Source organism: Pholis gunnellus, assembly GCF_910591455.1.
Source record: "Pholis gunnellus genome assembly, chromosome: 15".
Lineage (NCBI taxonomy): Eukaryota > Metazoa > Chordata > Actinopteri > Perciformes > Pholidae > Pholis > Pholis gunnellus.
In genome coordinates this window covers 11,530,423-11,546,597 of record NC_136542.1, presented here as the reverse complement: position 1 = coordinate 11,546,597, position 16,175 = coordinate 11,530,423, and the positions used below count along the sequence as shown (strand labels likewise).

General features: G+C 41.6%; 1 protein-coding gene across 6 annotated transcripts in view; it reads right to left on the bottom strand.

The window, feature by feature from the left end:
- Positions 1–16,175, bottom strand: part of eml1 (EMAP like 1) — a 47,975-nt gene that overhangs the window by 14,481 nt on the left and 17,319 nt on the right. For 3 of the 6 annotated variants that reach the window (XM_079175442.1, XM_079175440.1, XM_079175441.1), the window contains exons 2-4: positions 4,229–4,411; positions 3,939–3,992; positions 1,731–1,869 (exon numbers count right to left, since the gene is read on the bottom strand). In XM_079175442.1, coding sequence (XP_079031568.1) covers positions 1,731–1,869; positions 3,939–3,992; positions 4,229–4,411 — 376 coding nt within the window. The remainder of the gene's footprint in view (positions 1–1,730; positions 1,870–3,938; positions 3,993–4,228; positions 4,412–16,175) is intronic. The other 3 variants (XM_079175443.1, XM_079175444.1, XM_079175445.1) reach the window with 1 other exon arrangement.

Here is a 16,175-nt window from a genome sequence, read left to right as displayed (position 1 = left end):
TTTGCAGGACATCACATTGAAGGTAGACAGGACATAAACAGGATATAACATCATAGTAGCAAAGGACATGTTATCAGAGAGAGACAGGGCGGACAAGCAAGACAGAGAAGATGGGACAGACGGACACAATACGTAAAGATAAACAGACTGATGCCTATTCACTCAGGCTAAAAGCATTTAATCTATACTAACCAAAAATATAAAGGGTTCTATGAAGAGGACTGAGGAGTTCACAGAAAGGCAACTGCTGCTATTTAACGACAAGAGGATGCCCTTAAACTGTTTTACATTTAAGTCAATATTCAAACCCTCTATTCAGCACAGCAGTCATTCATTAGCTTAATTTATATCCAAGCAGACACTGAGGTCATGTGCTTCGTATTTCTTCTGGGAATGTTAAGGTTTAAACCACCTGGAAGAAATTAAAAAATGTTTACGAGTGGCCAATTTATTGGCTCACTACAGTATTTTTCAGCTGTATTCAATATATTGAAATTTGTCAATTCAAAGGCCAATAAATAAATGAAAAAACAAGGTTTTCTTATTTATCCACTAGAATTTGTTGTAGTTATTGTATAAAAGGCTTTGAAACAGGACTAAAGTATCCTAAAAAGAAAATATAATGTAGCAGAAATTGACTTCTGTATTTCTAAAACCCTGGCTATTCACCAGGTGAAAAACTAGTTACAGCAGAGAAAGTGTTAAAGAAGTAATTGAAAAGTCTAATTTAAGTTCAAGTAATCATGAAGTCGACCAAATCCCACTTCCTGCATTGACACGGTCTGTCTTGGCGTTTGTTTCTATCAACCATCCTCATACTGGTTACATTTGAATCTGCAGAGCCATTTCTTTACTGTCCTCTTAGGTAAACCTTATTAAGGTGAGAGTCAGCATAATAAAGTGTCAGCTGAAAGTCTTGGAAAACCTCCGCGAAGCAGAAATAAAACTACACATACTGGAAATCAAGGAAACAAGGCCACAGGGAAGTTAACAGCTGCTTGGATTGGAGCAGGTCCCTGCTGCCTGCTGAGCTTCATCTGATTATGGTAATGTCCTCCAGAGACGGGAAAAGGCTATTGTTCCCCTGACAGACAAGATTAATAACCTGTGCTCCACGGGCATGTGTAAACACACACACACACACACACACACACACACACACACACACACACACACACACACACACACACACACACACACACACACACACACACACACACACACACACACACAAAACAAAGAAGCCTAGATGACACTACCGTTTCTCTGTTTATCAGCCTTGTTAAATGTCAGTCGCTTTGGCTGATAAAAAGCCAGGTATGTGACAATTTACGGGTTGAATGATCCGACATGGCACAGACAGACAGGACTGAAAAATGTCTCGAGACAAATAAAATGTCTGGAAAGCCATATGATACATGCAAGACATCACAACCTGGCCTACATGCAGCTTTATCTGGATGTAACACACTTAAAACAGTGTTAATAAGACCTGAAGGTTCAGTAAAGTGACACTTAACTCGAGACATTAATACCAAACACTCGACTTGACTTAGAGCTGTAGTGCAAACATTCATGTCTCTCTCCTTTGGAATAAGTACAAATAAAAGGTGAATAACTTCCTTAAAAGTCTAAATAATGCAATAGATAAAGGATAATAGAATAATATAGAGCAGACTGCATATCATTTGCACACTTGTTTAGAGAGCATTATCTTTTCTTTTCCTCACCTCTTGCTGGCTGGAGTGCTGGTGTCCTTCCTAGATCCAGATCCAGATGGGGAGGGCAGAGTGCCGCTGCCTTTCTTTGGTAGAATGGTCCCGTTGTTTACTGTGGGCCGTAACGGCAGGGTGGCGATCATTGGCCTGGCTGCAAGGAAAAGGACAACAACCGGCATATTCAGAATAAAAAGCTGAAAACAAGACCAGGAGCAGGGTCAGCTGCTGTGGTGTCATTTGAGTTCCCACATTCACTTACAGACAGATTTCTACTCAAGTTGAGTGTCAACATAAAACAATAAAAATACGTTTAAATTAAAAACAAACATGATCAACTTTCATACGAATACAAAAGGCCCAGGTTTTAGACAATGAACTATACTTTGTCAACCTTCTGCCATAAAAATGTGTAATTAATGAGTAATCACAGTGTTCTGTTCACTTGAGTATAGAGTACGTTTTTTTGCAGGTTAATGCAATAATGATGGTATTTAAAACTTGAATTGAACCGTAACACTTTGTAATTTTACTTGATGTATCGAGTACTAATTATTGTTGCAGCCTTAAACACTACACATATAAAACACTCCCTCTGCAGTGATACCATGCTCTTCAGTGAGAGTCCTAAATGTAATGCAAATATGAATTCACACTTTGTGTGTCTTTTTCTCAGTTTATTGAGAATATTGTTCGGTTTCAATCACGTTTCCATACAGATGATATATGTTTACAAACAATTTACAGAAGGCGGTTTGACAACACAAAAGGGGCATGAACACAGGCAAGCCTAAGAATAACAAAGTCAAGCTGCAGCTCTATCTGCAGTGATACATATTTAATAGACCCTGTTTCATCCAGCAGACACACACACACACACACACACACACACACACACACACACACACACACACTCTGCTCTGTTATCTTTCATGTCGTAATTATGCAGCAGGGGCAAGCTGAGGTTGTAATTTAGGTTAGCATGTTAAAGAAGATGAATGTGTGTGTTTATGTGTGTGTCCATGATTGTCCAGATGCAATCTGTGGTATGTGTGTAAAACAAATCATTGTGCTTCAGTAGAGGGGAGCAGGCTGCCGAATCCCTGCAGCTAAAGGTGGAGAACAATAAGAGAAAGCATCGCCGGAGTCTGAGTCATCCTTCAGCTCCCGAAATCAAATCAAACTCAAACTCCATTGGTTCACAGTCACTCCAGAGACTGAAACTGGCAGCAGCTCAGATTCATAATCTGTTTCTGTTTCATCACTCAAATGCACATTTGAGGGCATAAAAAGGCATGATGTTCAGTTGATTTCACATGCAGAGTTCATCAGCCTCTGGGGTGAGGATGCTACTTGAGAGACAAACTGTATCAAACATACCTCAGCTAAAATTCGACGCACGCAGAATTGATACACAAAGAAAACACCACAAAAACGGAAAAGCGTATCATCGATCAATCTATTATTGTTCAGTTCTTTCTTATTCCTTGATGAAGTGTTGTATTTATTTATTTTTTAACTTTCTACATTCCTCAGAGAAAATATGAGAAGAGGCTGCATTCAGTGATATCAATTGGAGCAAATGGCAGAAGGAAGAGTTTTTTCAAGTTAATAATTAAGAGTTGTGCTTCTAATTGTGAGAGTTGTTTCAACTCTAACTTAATGGATCAGTTTGACACTTGGAGAAATACGCCGACTAACTTTCTTGCTGAGTTTTATTAGAAGATCGATATCACTCATGTCAGTCTGTTCAATATGAGGCTACAGCCAAAAGCTGGTTAGCTTAGCTTAGCACAAAGACTGGAAAGAGGGGCAAACTTTCATTTTTTAAGAAGGAATAAATCAAAATACACCGACAACAGCTCCTTCTTGTTTAATAGAGAAACAAATGTTAGGGGGGATTGTCCTTTAACAGAAACGTTGCATACACAGAGGCAAACAGAAAAAAATGTTCACACTAAGTTGTGCCAGTTCATTGATAACTTAATATTATCAATGAATTATTGGACTATATGCACTGCAGACCAAGTTCCTCTGGTTGAGAATAAATCTTTTTTTTGAAAAATTTAGACTCTGATCACAGTGCATTGACCTCAGGCAGTGCAGTGCGTAAAGTATCTGTGTGTTTCCTAGAGAAACAATAGCAGGCAGTGACTGAAATTAGCCTTTTGTAAACACAACACCAAGCCTGGTTAGTGCAGACAGACTTCACGGTCAGCCTACCTGGCTTCCCAACACTGCTGTCTGCTGATGGAGACTTTCTCATCAAAGCAGCGTCTATACACATGACGCACATTTAACGACACAACACAGTCCAGGAGGAGAGAAGACAGGAGGAAGAGGAAGGAAATAAGCTGGATTTAAAGGAAAGGAGACATCACCAGGAAAGAGAAAGAACAAAGTGAAAAAGGAGAAAAAGGGGCTACCAGAAGAGCTGCTGATCCTGTTGCCCAACCCTCCAGAAGAAGTAACTGAAAAACCCATGAAAAAGCATGCTTGTGTATCTATGTTACCTTTGGTGGGTCCTCTGCGTAAGCCCATGGCCTGCTGCTCCTCGGACACGTTGAGCCTTCGCACCACGTCGGCCAGAGCCGACTTCAGCAGCTGAATCTCGTCCTCCTGCATCTGGACCCTCTGCTCCAGGGAGGCGATGCGGTCGGTAACCTCCATACTGCTGGCTGCTGACGCACTGTCATCTGAGGAAACAGAGTGAGCTCATGTCAGCGATGAGGAATCAAATGAAAGTCAGTTAGTGCTGTCCACTGTTGTTTAGAGCATGACGAGCTGCTCATAGAACATATTCTCTTTAAAGGAATAGTTCAACATTTTGGGAAATATGCGCTTTAGAGGACAGAATTGATACCACTCTCATGTTTGTGTGATCAATATACAGATACAACCAGAAGATGGTTAGCTTAGCTTTGCATACAACGGTTTATCGGTGACATCCTTTTTTGATAGAAAGGTATATTTTTTTACATATCCTGTCTAAGAGTGTCTTTTTCAAGACTGTTTAATAATCAATTCCCCCAAAAGAGCTTTTCTATGCAAACTTTTATACATGAGTCCGTTTGTTAATGTCTGTCTGTTCTTTGAGTTTAAACTAACACGTTATTATCACCTCTCCACCTGACACCCCGATAGAGGCCAAGCACAGGCCATCAGGGTCCACTTTATTAATGATAACACACAGACGCAGGGTCTCCTCCATTAAGACTTTGATGTCACAGTGGCTCGATGAAATATTAATGTAAATCGCTGCTGTGTTTCCCTGCCGACTTGTAATAACAGTCTGATGCATTATGCATTAGTGAGCAGGCATCTGGTGATTAGGCAGATCTGCAGTCTGTGGTCCTTCTGAGAATCCGAGCTGAACCTCGACTGCCTGGTTACATTATGGAAATCTGATGAAGCTCTTGGCTTCTGTAAATTACATTCTTAAACAATGAAGTACAACAGCGTTTAAAACACACTGAATGTGTGAAATATGTGAATTTCTGGTGTAAACAAAGTGGTGTGATGAGCCTCTGAGTCTCTGTGATAAACAAAAGCTGCTGAGGGGATTCAGGACGTCCCTGATCAGATTTCCTCAAATATTTGCTTGTAGATAAAAAAGATCCTTTCGGAGCGTATGGTATTTTTTATTACCAACATTTTAATCTTTGCTGCAATAAAACACTTGGGACTCAAGACATAACTTAATATAACATAAAACCATGAAAGTAATATGATGTTCTCAACAACAAAGGTGTTTATCATGAAAGAAGTGTAATATAGATGTTTGTTGCTCGTCTCACTTGACAAATGATTAATATACAGTAGATTAGGCAAAAGACCATGTAAATCATTTCAAAGCAAATTCATTTTTAGAGTAATTTCTTAGTAAAATTACCAAAACATATCACACAATTCAGCATATCCAGGTAGAAAACCCCCAAAACTTGCAGTCATACTTTTCATCCTGATACCATGAACCATGAACATCATACACATTTCATTCTTGATGAGTAAATAATTATTGAAATGATGTTGAACGAGAGTCTCTGTGTTTTTCAAGACCATCATACACTTTTTAGGCATCACAACAAGTATCCAGAAGTATATAATCCCACAGGGTCCTATGAAGTCATCTTAATTTAATTGGCAGAACTTGCCGGAGAGGCAATTTCACAGATTTGTTTATGAGTGGATGAATCCCATTAGTGAGCAAAATCCTCATGCCTGTTAGCGGGTTATGAATTGTTTTAGTCGGGGGGACCGTCAATAAGACAGGATGGTAAATTGGTGCATTAAGCAGATAGGACACTTGACGCTTGTAGCAGAAAATAGAAATCTGAGCAGATTCAGATCAGACATTGCTGTTCACACAGAAGCACACATAGCATACACACAAAGGTGCCCCTTTTGTCACTGTCACAGCCATTACTGGTGTCTTCCTGTGATTAATAGCTTGTTGGACACATAAGGAAATATTTCACAGACACACTGCCTCACATTGACAATGCACCGTGACAACAAGTGAGACAAGTAAGATTCCATAATGAAAACTCCATCTGGACGAATGGAGGCAGATGAAAACAGCCGGTGCATAATTTGACACATTACACTCCCAACAGTGAAGTGTAATATGCTCCTACATTCACTCACAGAAAAGATTTCTACTCAAAGGAGGAAATGCTATTTTCTTTCATAACGCACAACACCAATCTTACTTCATCTGAACACACAAAGCCCTTTCCAGAGGATCTTAATAACATTCTGCTCACCTGAGACGCTCTCTTCAAAGCAGCCCTTGTTCATATGCACCTCCGACACAGAATCAGGGTTATGAAAGGAATATATTTCAAAAAAGAAATATCCTCACTAGAATGCTGTTGACGCAATGGTTATATGTCATCTAGACATCTGATAAACTCTGACTTCACAACCAAATATAACCACGTTTTCTCTACGGCAAAGCAGGCATAGCGTCGGTGATGTCAAGGACCGAGCTGTTACTTTAGAAATGGTGACATCATCTGTGAGATGAAAGAGCATAAGGTGTGGAGAGGAGCTTCATATAATATCTGAACTGTGACATCACCAGAGAGCAAAAACAACAGCCTCTGTTCAGCGTCGGTTGTGGGTCTGCTCCCAACACGGACACAATGAGAGCATGATACCAGTCGCTGAAGTACAATGACTGGCTGTCACCGACATGATTCCCCGGCTCTGCGCTAACCTCCTCCGTCTGTCACCCTGCTCCACGGTTGAACCCTCTGGGTGCACGTTAACACCCCCTTAATGTGTTCACAGGCAAGACGGAAATCAGAAAAGGTCAGTCGGAGCAACAGTTTTGTGTTTCATACAGAACAATATGTGTTGATGATGGTGTTACACTGATGCACACACACAGCACAGTTGTGTGTGTGTGTGTGTGTGGATGCGGATACATTTTTCATATTCTTCATATGACAGCACTCTCTGGGGCTCAGGTCACAAGCTTTCTGTCCAGAGAGTCAGAATCAGTAAGATGTCAATCTTCATTTGACAACAAATCCATCACCACATACACCAACAGACACTCGTGTCTCTCTTTTATCCTCACAAAAGCAGATGATTACACTCCACCAGTCTCCTCTCGCTCCGGTGCTCTCACACCTGTCAGCCGGCTGCGTAAATTACTTCATTTCTGTCAGCCTTCTTCAGCTTCTCTCTGGATGTCTTTTTCTGTTCCCCATTACATTATCTGCTCAATATGTGGCTGGGCCACACATCCGAGACGGATCTCTGAGCCTATCTATCTGCTCACTCTACAGTAATGCATCGTGACACGCTGCTCCCCATTAGGTTGCTCTACAAGGCGATGTCATTCTGGCTGGACCACCTGCCGGCTTGTCCATCACTGCAGCCGGGGACGGGGACTCAATGAGGGGCAAATAGAAAACAGGCATTCTCCTCAGCTCATTTTCCCTGCTCTAAAATAACCACTCCATCCCCCCTACGTTCATCTCCACCTTATTTCTGAGTCAGTTACTGACCTCATTGCCATCAATAATGAACACTGGAGCGTGCACACATGCTCTGACCCATTTACTCCCTTCTGCACTCTCAACCACAAAGATCAATAAACTGAAGGAGTAAAAAGACTAAAACAGTCCAGCGTAAATGCTTCTGATCAGTACGGAGGGAGCGATCTCACGTTTTGAGCAATGCATGGAGACCTCGTGTATATAATATCTTCTGCTGCAGTGTTGATCTCAGCAGTCTGGCTTTCTAGCTGACTCACTCTGTCACTGGAGCTTTTACAGACTTGCACTTCCTATGCTATATAAACACACGAGGATAGGAATATAAATACACACTCGAGGGATAAAAGAAAATTATACCAAAGAAATTCCCTCTGAGGAAATGCCATTATACCAGCTGTCTCACCATGTGTTCGCATACTCCTGCATACTTTGATCCACTAATAAACCACTGACAACCAGAGTGATTGATGCCTGTTTTCTTTTCTCTCAGCAGTGCAGAGAGAACAAACAGTAAAGCTCAATTGACTTGATGGAAACTTCAGCGGCCAGGTTAAGCTACGCCACGATGGGTGGTTTTGAAAAACAACAACCAGTGTTTGCAGAAAATCAACACATCAAAGAAACCCGAAGCTGCAGGAAACGACCTGTCACAACATTATGACAATAATTCCTGTTTTTCAGAGACAGAAAAGGAAGCGCTGACGCCACACTGCTGGCACATCCATCTCTGGATGCAGACAGCACTTTGCCAACTAGTTTTAATTTCCATACATGAATGCACACGGCCAGGTGGTGCGCTGCCATAGTGCCAGTTCAACTGCTGCATATTATGTTTTCAGGAAAGTAATTTCTCCCAAGACCAATGAGTCACACATATTAAACAACCTGACTTCAGTCTGCGGCTGGCTTCACTAATGGAAGTCCGGACCTAATCATAACCAAGTGGCAGGCAGGATTACATTCAATGCCAGGAGGTAAAGCAGGTAATGATTTAGAGACAGGCCGGGAAATACGGAGTCAGGGATGAATAAGAGTGAATCCAGTTGGGGCAGAGAATATAGTGTTGATAATAAAACAAGAGTCTACAGACATGCTATCAGCACTGCGGGACTGTCATTAGGCATGGTATGCTAACATGATAAAAATGACAATGCTAACACGCTGACATTTGACATATTGTTCACCATGTTCATCATCTTAAGTTAACATGTTAGCAGGCAAACATATATGCTAATAAGCAGTTAACACAGAGACAGCTGAGGATGACAGGATTGTCACTAGATTTGCAGTTATTTGGTCATAAAACACATTTTTACAAGATGATGGCGCTAGAGGAAAAGCAAGAAGATCACTTAAGTTATTACAATTCATCCCCTGGGGACCATGAATGTGTGTACCATATTTCATAGCAATCCATTAAATATTTGTCAAGGCATACCACTTAAAGTCACAAATTCCAACCTCATTGTGACGCTAGAGGAGAAGTCACCAAGGCACGAGGATTCATCCTCATCAGGGCCATGAATGTCTTTCTGATGGCAATCCATTCAGTAGCTGTTGAGATATTCGAGTCTGGACCAAAGCGGTAGACTGACCGACAGAGCCACATGGCTAAAAAGCAAATATAACATAACTGTGTGTGCTGCTGAATGACACATTTCAGAGTTATTCAGATATATGGCAGAGTACTAGACATGAAAAATGCCATGCATGAAATTGCAGCATTTAGGAAATCGCAGTCTGCCTCAGATATGACGGAAATCGTCCATCATCACCCAGTGAAAAATCGCAAAACCAACTGAGTTAGAGATTGGAGAAAGAATTGAGAAAAATAAAAATGTAGGAGGAAGAAATCGTTACTTAAGTGCCATCAATCCTGTGTGTCACCTGCAGCGAGCAGCGGATGACCTGACAGAAGTGTATTAGCTAATCAACTGTTCAGATTAGGGAGACAGACGCGTGGTTTACAAGCTGCCTCTGATGGCTTTTGCTGGACCGGGGCTTAGGAGCTATAAATACACAGAGGTGGATCAGAGGAGGGGAAGCCATCACACACGACCCGAGTGAAGACTGCAGAGGAGAAAATGTGTGTGTGTGTGTGTGTGTACAGATCATAAATAGTGTGTGTCGGGGTCAAAGAGGAGCATGAAGAGAGGCCGAATGATCCCCAAGAGAGATCCAACTGTCCTTGTACGAACACATTAAACCCTTCCTTCCTCCCATCAGCTACATCCTTCCTGGGGGCAAACTCAGGTCAAATGGGAGACAGCTCCACCCCCTTGCCGCTCTTACCATCACTCTGATTCCCACTCACAAAGCATTGACACTTACACACATACACATGTAAAGCCACTGAGCAGAACATGGTATGGCTGAGTAGATGATGGGATGATGCAACGGACGCCATCAGCGTTTCAAGTCTGCCTGTAGAGAACCATAAGGGACTGTACGCCATTGATTTGTGGGGTTGTGTATTTGTGCTTATTGTTGATTGGAGGGGAGGGTATGCTGGGCTTTTTGGGGAGAGCATTGCAAATGGTCGTTCTAGCAGGCACAGTTGGTCATAAAGGTACAACACAGTCTTATGACAATCTATTTTTTTGTTGCTGAGCGGCACTAATTGCGAAATTGGGGCGACATTGACTACGAAACGAAAGGTAGGTTTAGGCAAACCATCATGGTTGGGCTTAAAATATCCGTGTACAGTCCTAATTCCTAATTGACTGTCCATTGGCATTGTTTTTGTGCTGAGTGACGGGAATAAAATGCTATGTTATGCTTTGCCATATGGAGAGGTCTCTATTTCAGGGATTTATTATTCCCATCACACTAAACGTAACCTCTACCAAAGGTTTCTTCTTTCTTTGACTAATTGGAAATACAATTCAGAGTTTCTTTTTCATAACATCGCAAATCTGTATTATTAAATCATCACACATTTGTATTTTGCAATACTAGAGGGAGGGCTTTTGCAGTTCTTTTTTCCATGGCCAAATCAATATTTGAAGAATCTGAAAGCCACAACGAGAAGGAGATAAGGGGGGAAAAAGAAGAAGTAGAAAGACATGGCCCATTGAGGCAGAATACCTCATCCTTAACTCAAACACTTACTGTATATATACACAACACTATCCCAACACCCTGCTTTGACAAAACACACACACACACACACACACACACACACACACACACACACACACACACACACACACACACACACACACACACACACAACACACACACACACACACACACACACACACACACACACACACACACACACACAGTCTGTCAAAGAGGAAGTGTTCACAGTGTGGCTGAGGGATTATGTTGGATATGTGGAGCAGATCTTGCTCAAAGCTAGTGATCCCTTAACTCAGAGGTTCTGATCTTGGCAGCAGGCTTGATTTGTATTCCCTCTCTCTTTCTCTACGTCTGTAACCTCTTTCACCTCTCCCTCTATTTGTCTCTCCAGAAACTGTGGTGGGATGGATTCCTGAAACAAGACAAGAATTGACTGTGGGAAGAAGAAGAGCCGCTGAAGGATTACACTTAAAAGAGGGCTTGGCAGTAAAATATGTATTATTTCTCTAATATTTGTCCCTTGTTTCTCTTGCTCTCGTATATGTTGCTTGAATGAAAATGTAGCTTATCGGCAGACTGTTTAGTATGCCATGCAGGCTTCAGAGTGTGGGATATTTGGACCATCCTTGTTGTGGTTATATACAAATGGACAGCCATAAGAATTAGATTGACTTTTTATCAATAGCAAGTGCAAGATACAACATAGATAATGTTGTAATAGGTTTTTTTTGGAGAATAGTTTAACACAGATTTCAAAAATAATTAATCTAATCTCTTGAATATTTTCATGAAATCAAACTCTATTTATGCATTAACAGTGTGTGATTACATTTCCATATCGTGGTATTCATGGCTAGTGACTGAGTCTGCCATTCCCATGCTGAATTCAAATTATCTTCACTTCCATGAGGGACAGCGATCGTGACAACGTTTGGGCTTTAATCTGTCTCCCTGCATGCAGAAAAGGTCAAAGCGTGAAAAAGCCTTTCAATAGCTTTTATTCATCAGGTCTTCATATGGCTGCATGGTGACAAAAAGGGTTGAAGGATAAGCAGCCTGCACACACTTCTGTGAATCATTTTGCTTTATGAACAAATCACGAGGGTGTCGGCTATATTCGGCAGTGTGCAGCTATGATAATACCATAATAATAATGGCCATAATATTGTAAACAGACAGCCCTCGTCTCTGAATGACAAAGATGCTCTTTGCTGACTAATACAAACTGGGGTGCCAATACAGAGTACCGATCTGAATAAAAATTCCAGTAATGTACAGTATATAGTTATTATGTAAACAATCAATCCCATTGTCACAACACACAGCTATTTGAGTTAGTATCGGCCCGATATTTGATGTCTGAATCGGTGCATCTCTACTCAGAAGAACAACATGCTAAATTCTACATGACTTCTCTGTCTAAACTAGAACAAACTAAGAGATTTGACCCCAAAAAAGCAGCAAACAGCTGGAGAAATATACACTTCTTTTTGCTGTGACTGTTCAGGGAAGAAACAGACTACAGAAGCACTAAGTCATGCTTGGCAGTGAGACTCCAGGCTCTGACAAAAGCCTCTTTCTAAGTCTAAACCTTTCTTCACATAAAACAGGGCTTTGTCCCTCAGTAACAAACAACCAGGGAGGAACAGGAGGCAGGACTCGTGTTCAATCCAATGTGTGTGTGTGTGCGCAACCGTGTTGTTCCATCCAGTAACAGTGTTGATCTGGGAAACCCAGATTTCACTGGTGTGAGGATGGTCTCACACACATACAGAGACGCTGTGACAGAGCATGTGTGCCAGAGACTGTCAGCATCCTGAACATCGGCCAATCGTATATATCTGCCATCTGGACGGGAGAGAACATACAGTGGCTGCTGGCAGCAGGCGAGATCATTGCTAGACTGATATATTAAGACTTTCTTGCTTGATTTTTGGTGTGTCTCTGCAAACTTGACCCTCCAATACGCTCACACTGTGTTCTGGCTTTCCACTCAACCGGTGATGTCTGTTTTTACATGCAGTCTATTTTTATAAACAGAGCTTTGACAGCACCCAGAAAACACACCTGAGCCTGTCACATCCAGCTACGCTGAGCTTGAGTGAGCCATAAACCTCACAGGGCCACATCATTAATTTTTCTTTGCTCTCTGTGGTGACAGTGGACGGTTGTGAAGGACAGGTGTCAAATCAAGCTGACTGTACAAGGGATGTTTTACAAGTATTCTGCTTTGCTCCGTTATGAAATTAAATACTTCCATATTCCATATCCAGAACTACTTAAGTTAAAGCGTATATAGGAAGAAACCAAAATACGCCCTGTAGGAACAAAGCTGGCCATTCAAAACCAGACCCATCGCAAGTAGTCTTTGGTTTAAAGCATGATCTTTTGCTTTAACCCCTCGTTGAAATTGACAAATTGACAACAATATGTGGAAAACAAACCAAATAATCATATCCATCCTCTCATCTCTGCAGCTGTGCTCTTGATGGATCTATTTTTAATGGAATTTCTAATTCTCCTCTTGTCCCTCTCCATCTGTTACAGTCCAACTGAACACATGCAACGGGGGATACATACACAAACACCCACATATGCAGAGTCGGGGCTTTCCCCCTGGTTCCTCCATTAACAGCAGGTGTACGAGACCAATTAGGGTACCGGGCAGCCTCTGAGAGCTGCACCACGGGCGCCGAGAGGTTAATTATTTCTGTTCGCATCACAACTGGCCAAATGAAATCCTGACCAGGGTTTAGAGATGAGAGCGACCAAATCAGTGGGCCGTGAACTTCGGGCCCACTGGAGACAATGTGCTGATGGAGATGATTACCATAAATATAGCCGAGCCCACACTCACCTTGCCACAGTCATTGAATTGATCATTAATTAATCTGAAACGGTTTGGTGACTTGCTGTGGGATTAAAACGGAGATTTATGTAAAGACATTCAAATGCACAGATATGCATATGCACACATGACTGTGGACTGAAATACCTGCACTCATGCAGACACACACTGAAGATCTGTGCTGGATATTATTTACATACTAATTTGTATGTGTATCAGAATAGCTTTGGTGATACTTGGAGCAGCAAGCTGAGGCTAAAAATATTGCCATCTCTGTGGGATTCTGCTGACTGATGTGATTTATTACTTCCCCACTGGTAGAAGTCAACGCTCTTCTGAACACATTTAGTGTCACCATGTAGAGTAGCAGCATCCTACCACACAGTTCTGTTTCTGGCTGTTTCATGGCCTTTTTACCCATCCTTGACATCCTCTTCAAGGACTCATGCTGTGTCTCCTCTCCTGACCTTGTGATGGTCTGCACACACACGCGCACACACACACACACACACACACACACACACACACACACACACACACACACACACACACACACACACACATACATAACCAGGGAGTGCTTCCCCCTTTCATGTTCAACTGCCAGAAGCCGGGTCAGTATATATATTTAGCACAGGAACTCACACACTCCTGCTTTACATGCCTGATTGTTTTAGTGGGTCATGAAGATGCGTCAATGTGTGTCAGTGGAGGAAAAGACAAGAGAGAGAGAGAGAGAGAGAGAGAGAGAGAGAGAGAGAGAGAGAGAAAATACTCAGTTCAGACAACAAATGGTATCTTCTGCCCGCTGGCTCACCAAGAGGCTGTTTCCATGAGTACGCTGACTCTGACCTTGTTTCTTAATAAAACGTAATGTATCACGTGATCACCACAACATATGTGACAAGACTTGTGTTTTACTTAAGAGGAGAAATTATTTTATAGAGAGTTTTATATGGAGCTGATATCACATTGATATCACAAATGATTTGTCACCTAATTTATAACAACAGTTGAAGCTACATTCAGCCCTAAAAACAGCAATAGCAATTTCAGTTTTTTACAAATCTCAAACAACATGACTGAAGGGTGGATTTAAATTGTTTAAAGTTGCGCAACAGAAAATGAATTGCCAACTTTTTTGATATTTGATTAATCTTTCAAGTAATTTTTTCAAGCAAAATGCAGAACATTATCTGGAAACAGCTTCTTAAATGTGAACATCTGCTGTTGAGGAAAGTACCGTACTTAGTTTTTCACACATTCAGCGCCAACTGGGGCTCTGGGAAATTATAACCGGCTTTAAATGACCATTAGTTGCAGTTCTAAACATTACGTATAATCATAATATTTTTGTTGAGGAAGTAGATTATGAAAATGAATGTGATTACTCAGTCCCTGCACCTAGGTCTATTCACTGGCATTGCTCTGCATGAATGTAACCCAGATACTGGACAGATTATTATCATTATTACTTGGGCTGTACACATTTCTGCTAAAATACCAACCTGAGCTGCTGCTTGCTACTCAATATGATTTGACCCTGACTCAGTATGATGCTGGTAAATGGCCGAATCTTTCTCTTCTGTGCAGAAACAACATATTCTACTTACAGATAGATTATCCATACATATACGTATGTCTACATAGAATGCCCTACAAGTATTTAAAGGACATGAATAGAGCACGATACCTGTGTCGAGGGCTGGCACTACGTGGACACCGGACTGCTTTAGTTACGTAATCACTTCTCAACTGGCAACAAGAGCAGCCACGGATGTGCTGGCTCTCATAGATCACACACACACACGCACACTGACACTGTGTAACTGTAAACGCCTCTCTATTCTGTGTCATTAAAGTGAAAGAGAAAGTGTGAGGCGAACCCTTATCAGGAGAAAGGGTAGAGCAACTTTGAGGGAGATAAGGAGTGGGAGGGGGTAGTGTGACTCGTGACCACAGAGGCCCGAAACCAAACTACCCGCTCAATATCTGACAAGTCTGGAGATTTAGAAAAAAGAAAAAGAGAAGCACTCTAATCTCCACTCGGGGCACTAACACGAGATCAAATAAAGAGCGTGAGAGAGTTTGATTGGATGAGGCCGAAGGGAAAACAGAAGGAGCTTGAGAAAGACAACAAAATAGAGCAAAGAAGTTCCAGCAGCATTGAGTGAGGCTGGAATGAGATAAAAAGAGTGGTGTGTGCTCTCACGGACACAGCAGTGGAAAATCAATGTCAACCTTTAAATTAATCAGCTGTGTTGGATGAGCTATCCCATTCATGTCGATATGTATTAAACTGCTACATGTTACAGTTGCAGATGAATGATGGTAGAGACACATCGTTTCCTAATACTCCCGTCTCTCCCCGTTTCTCGATTGACATTTTGTGCAGTTTTATGTGGAGTGGAGGAAATATCAGCTTGCCAGCAGGTTTTACTAGGTATTGATGTAAAAGAGCAGGGCAGGAGGAGAAAAGAGAAAGAGGAGTAGATATTTCAAGGCGAGAGTCAGTAC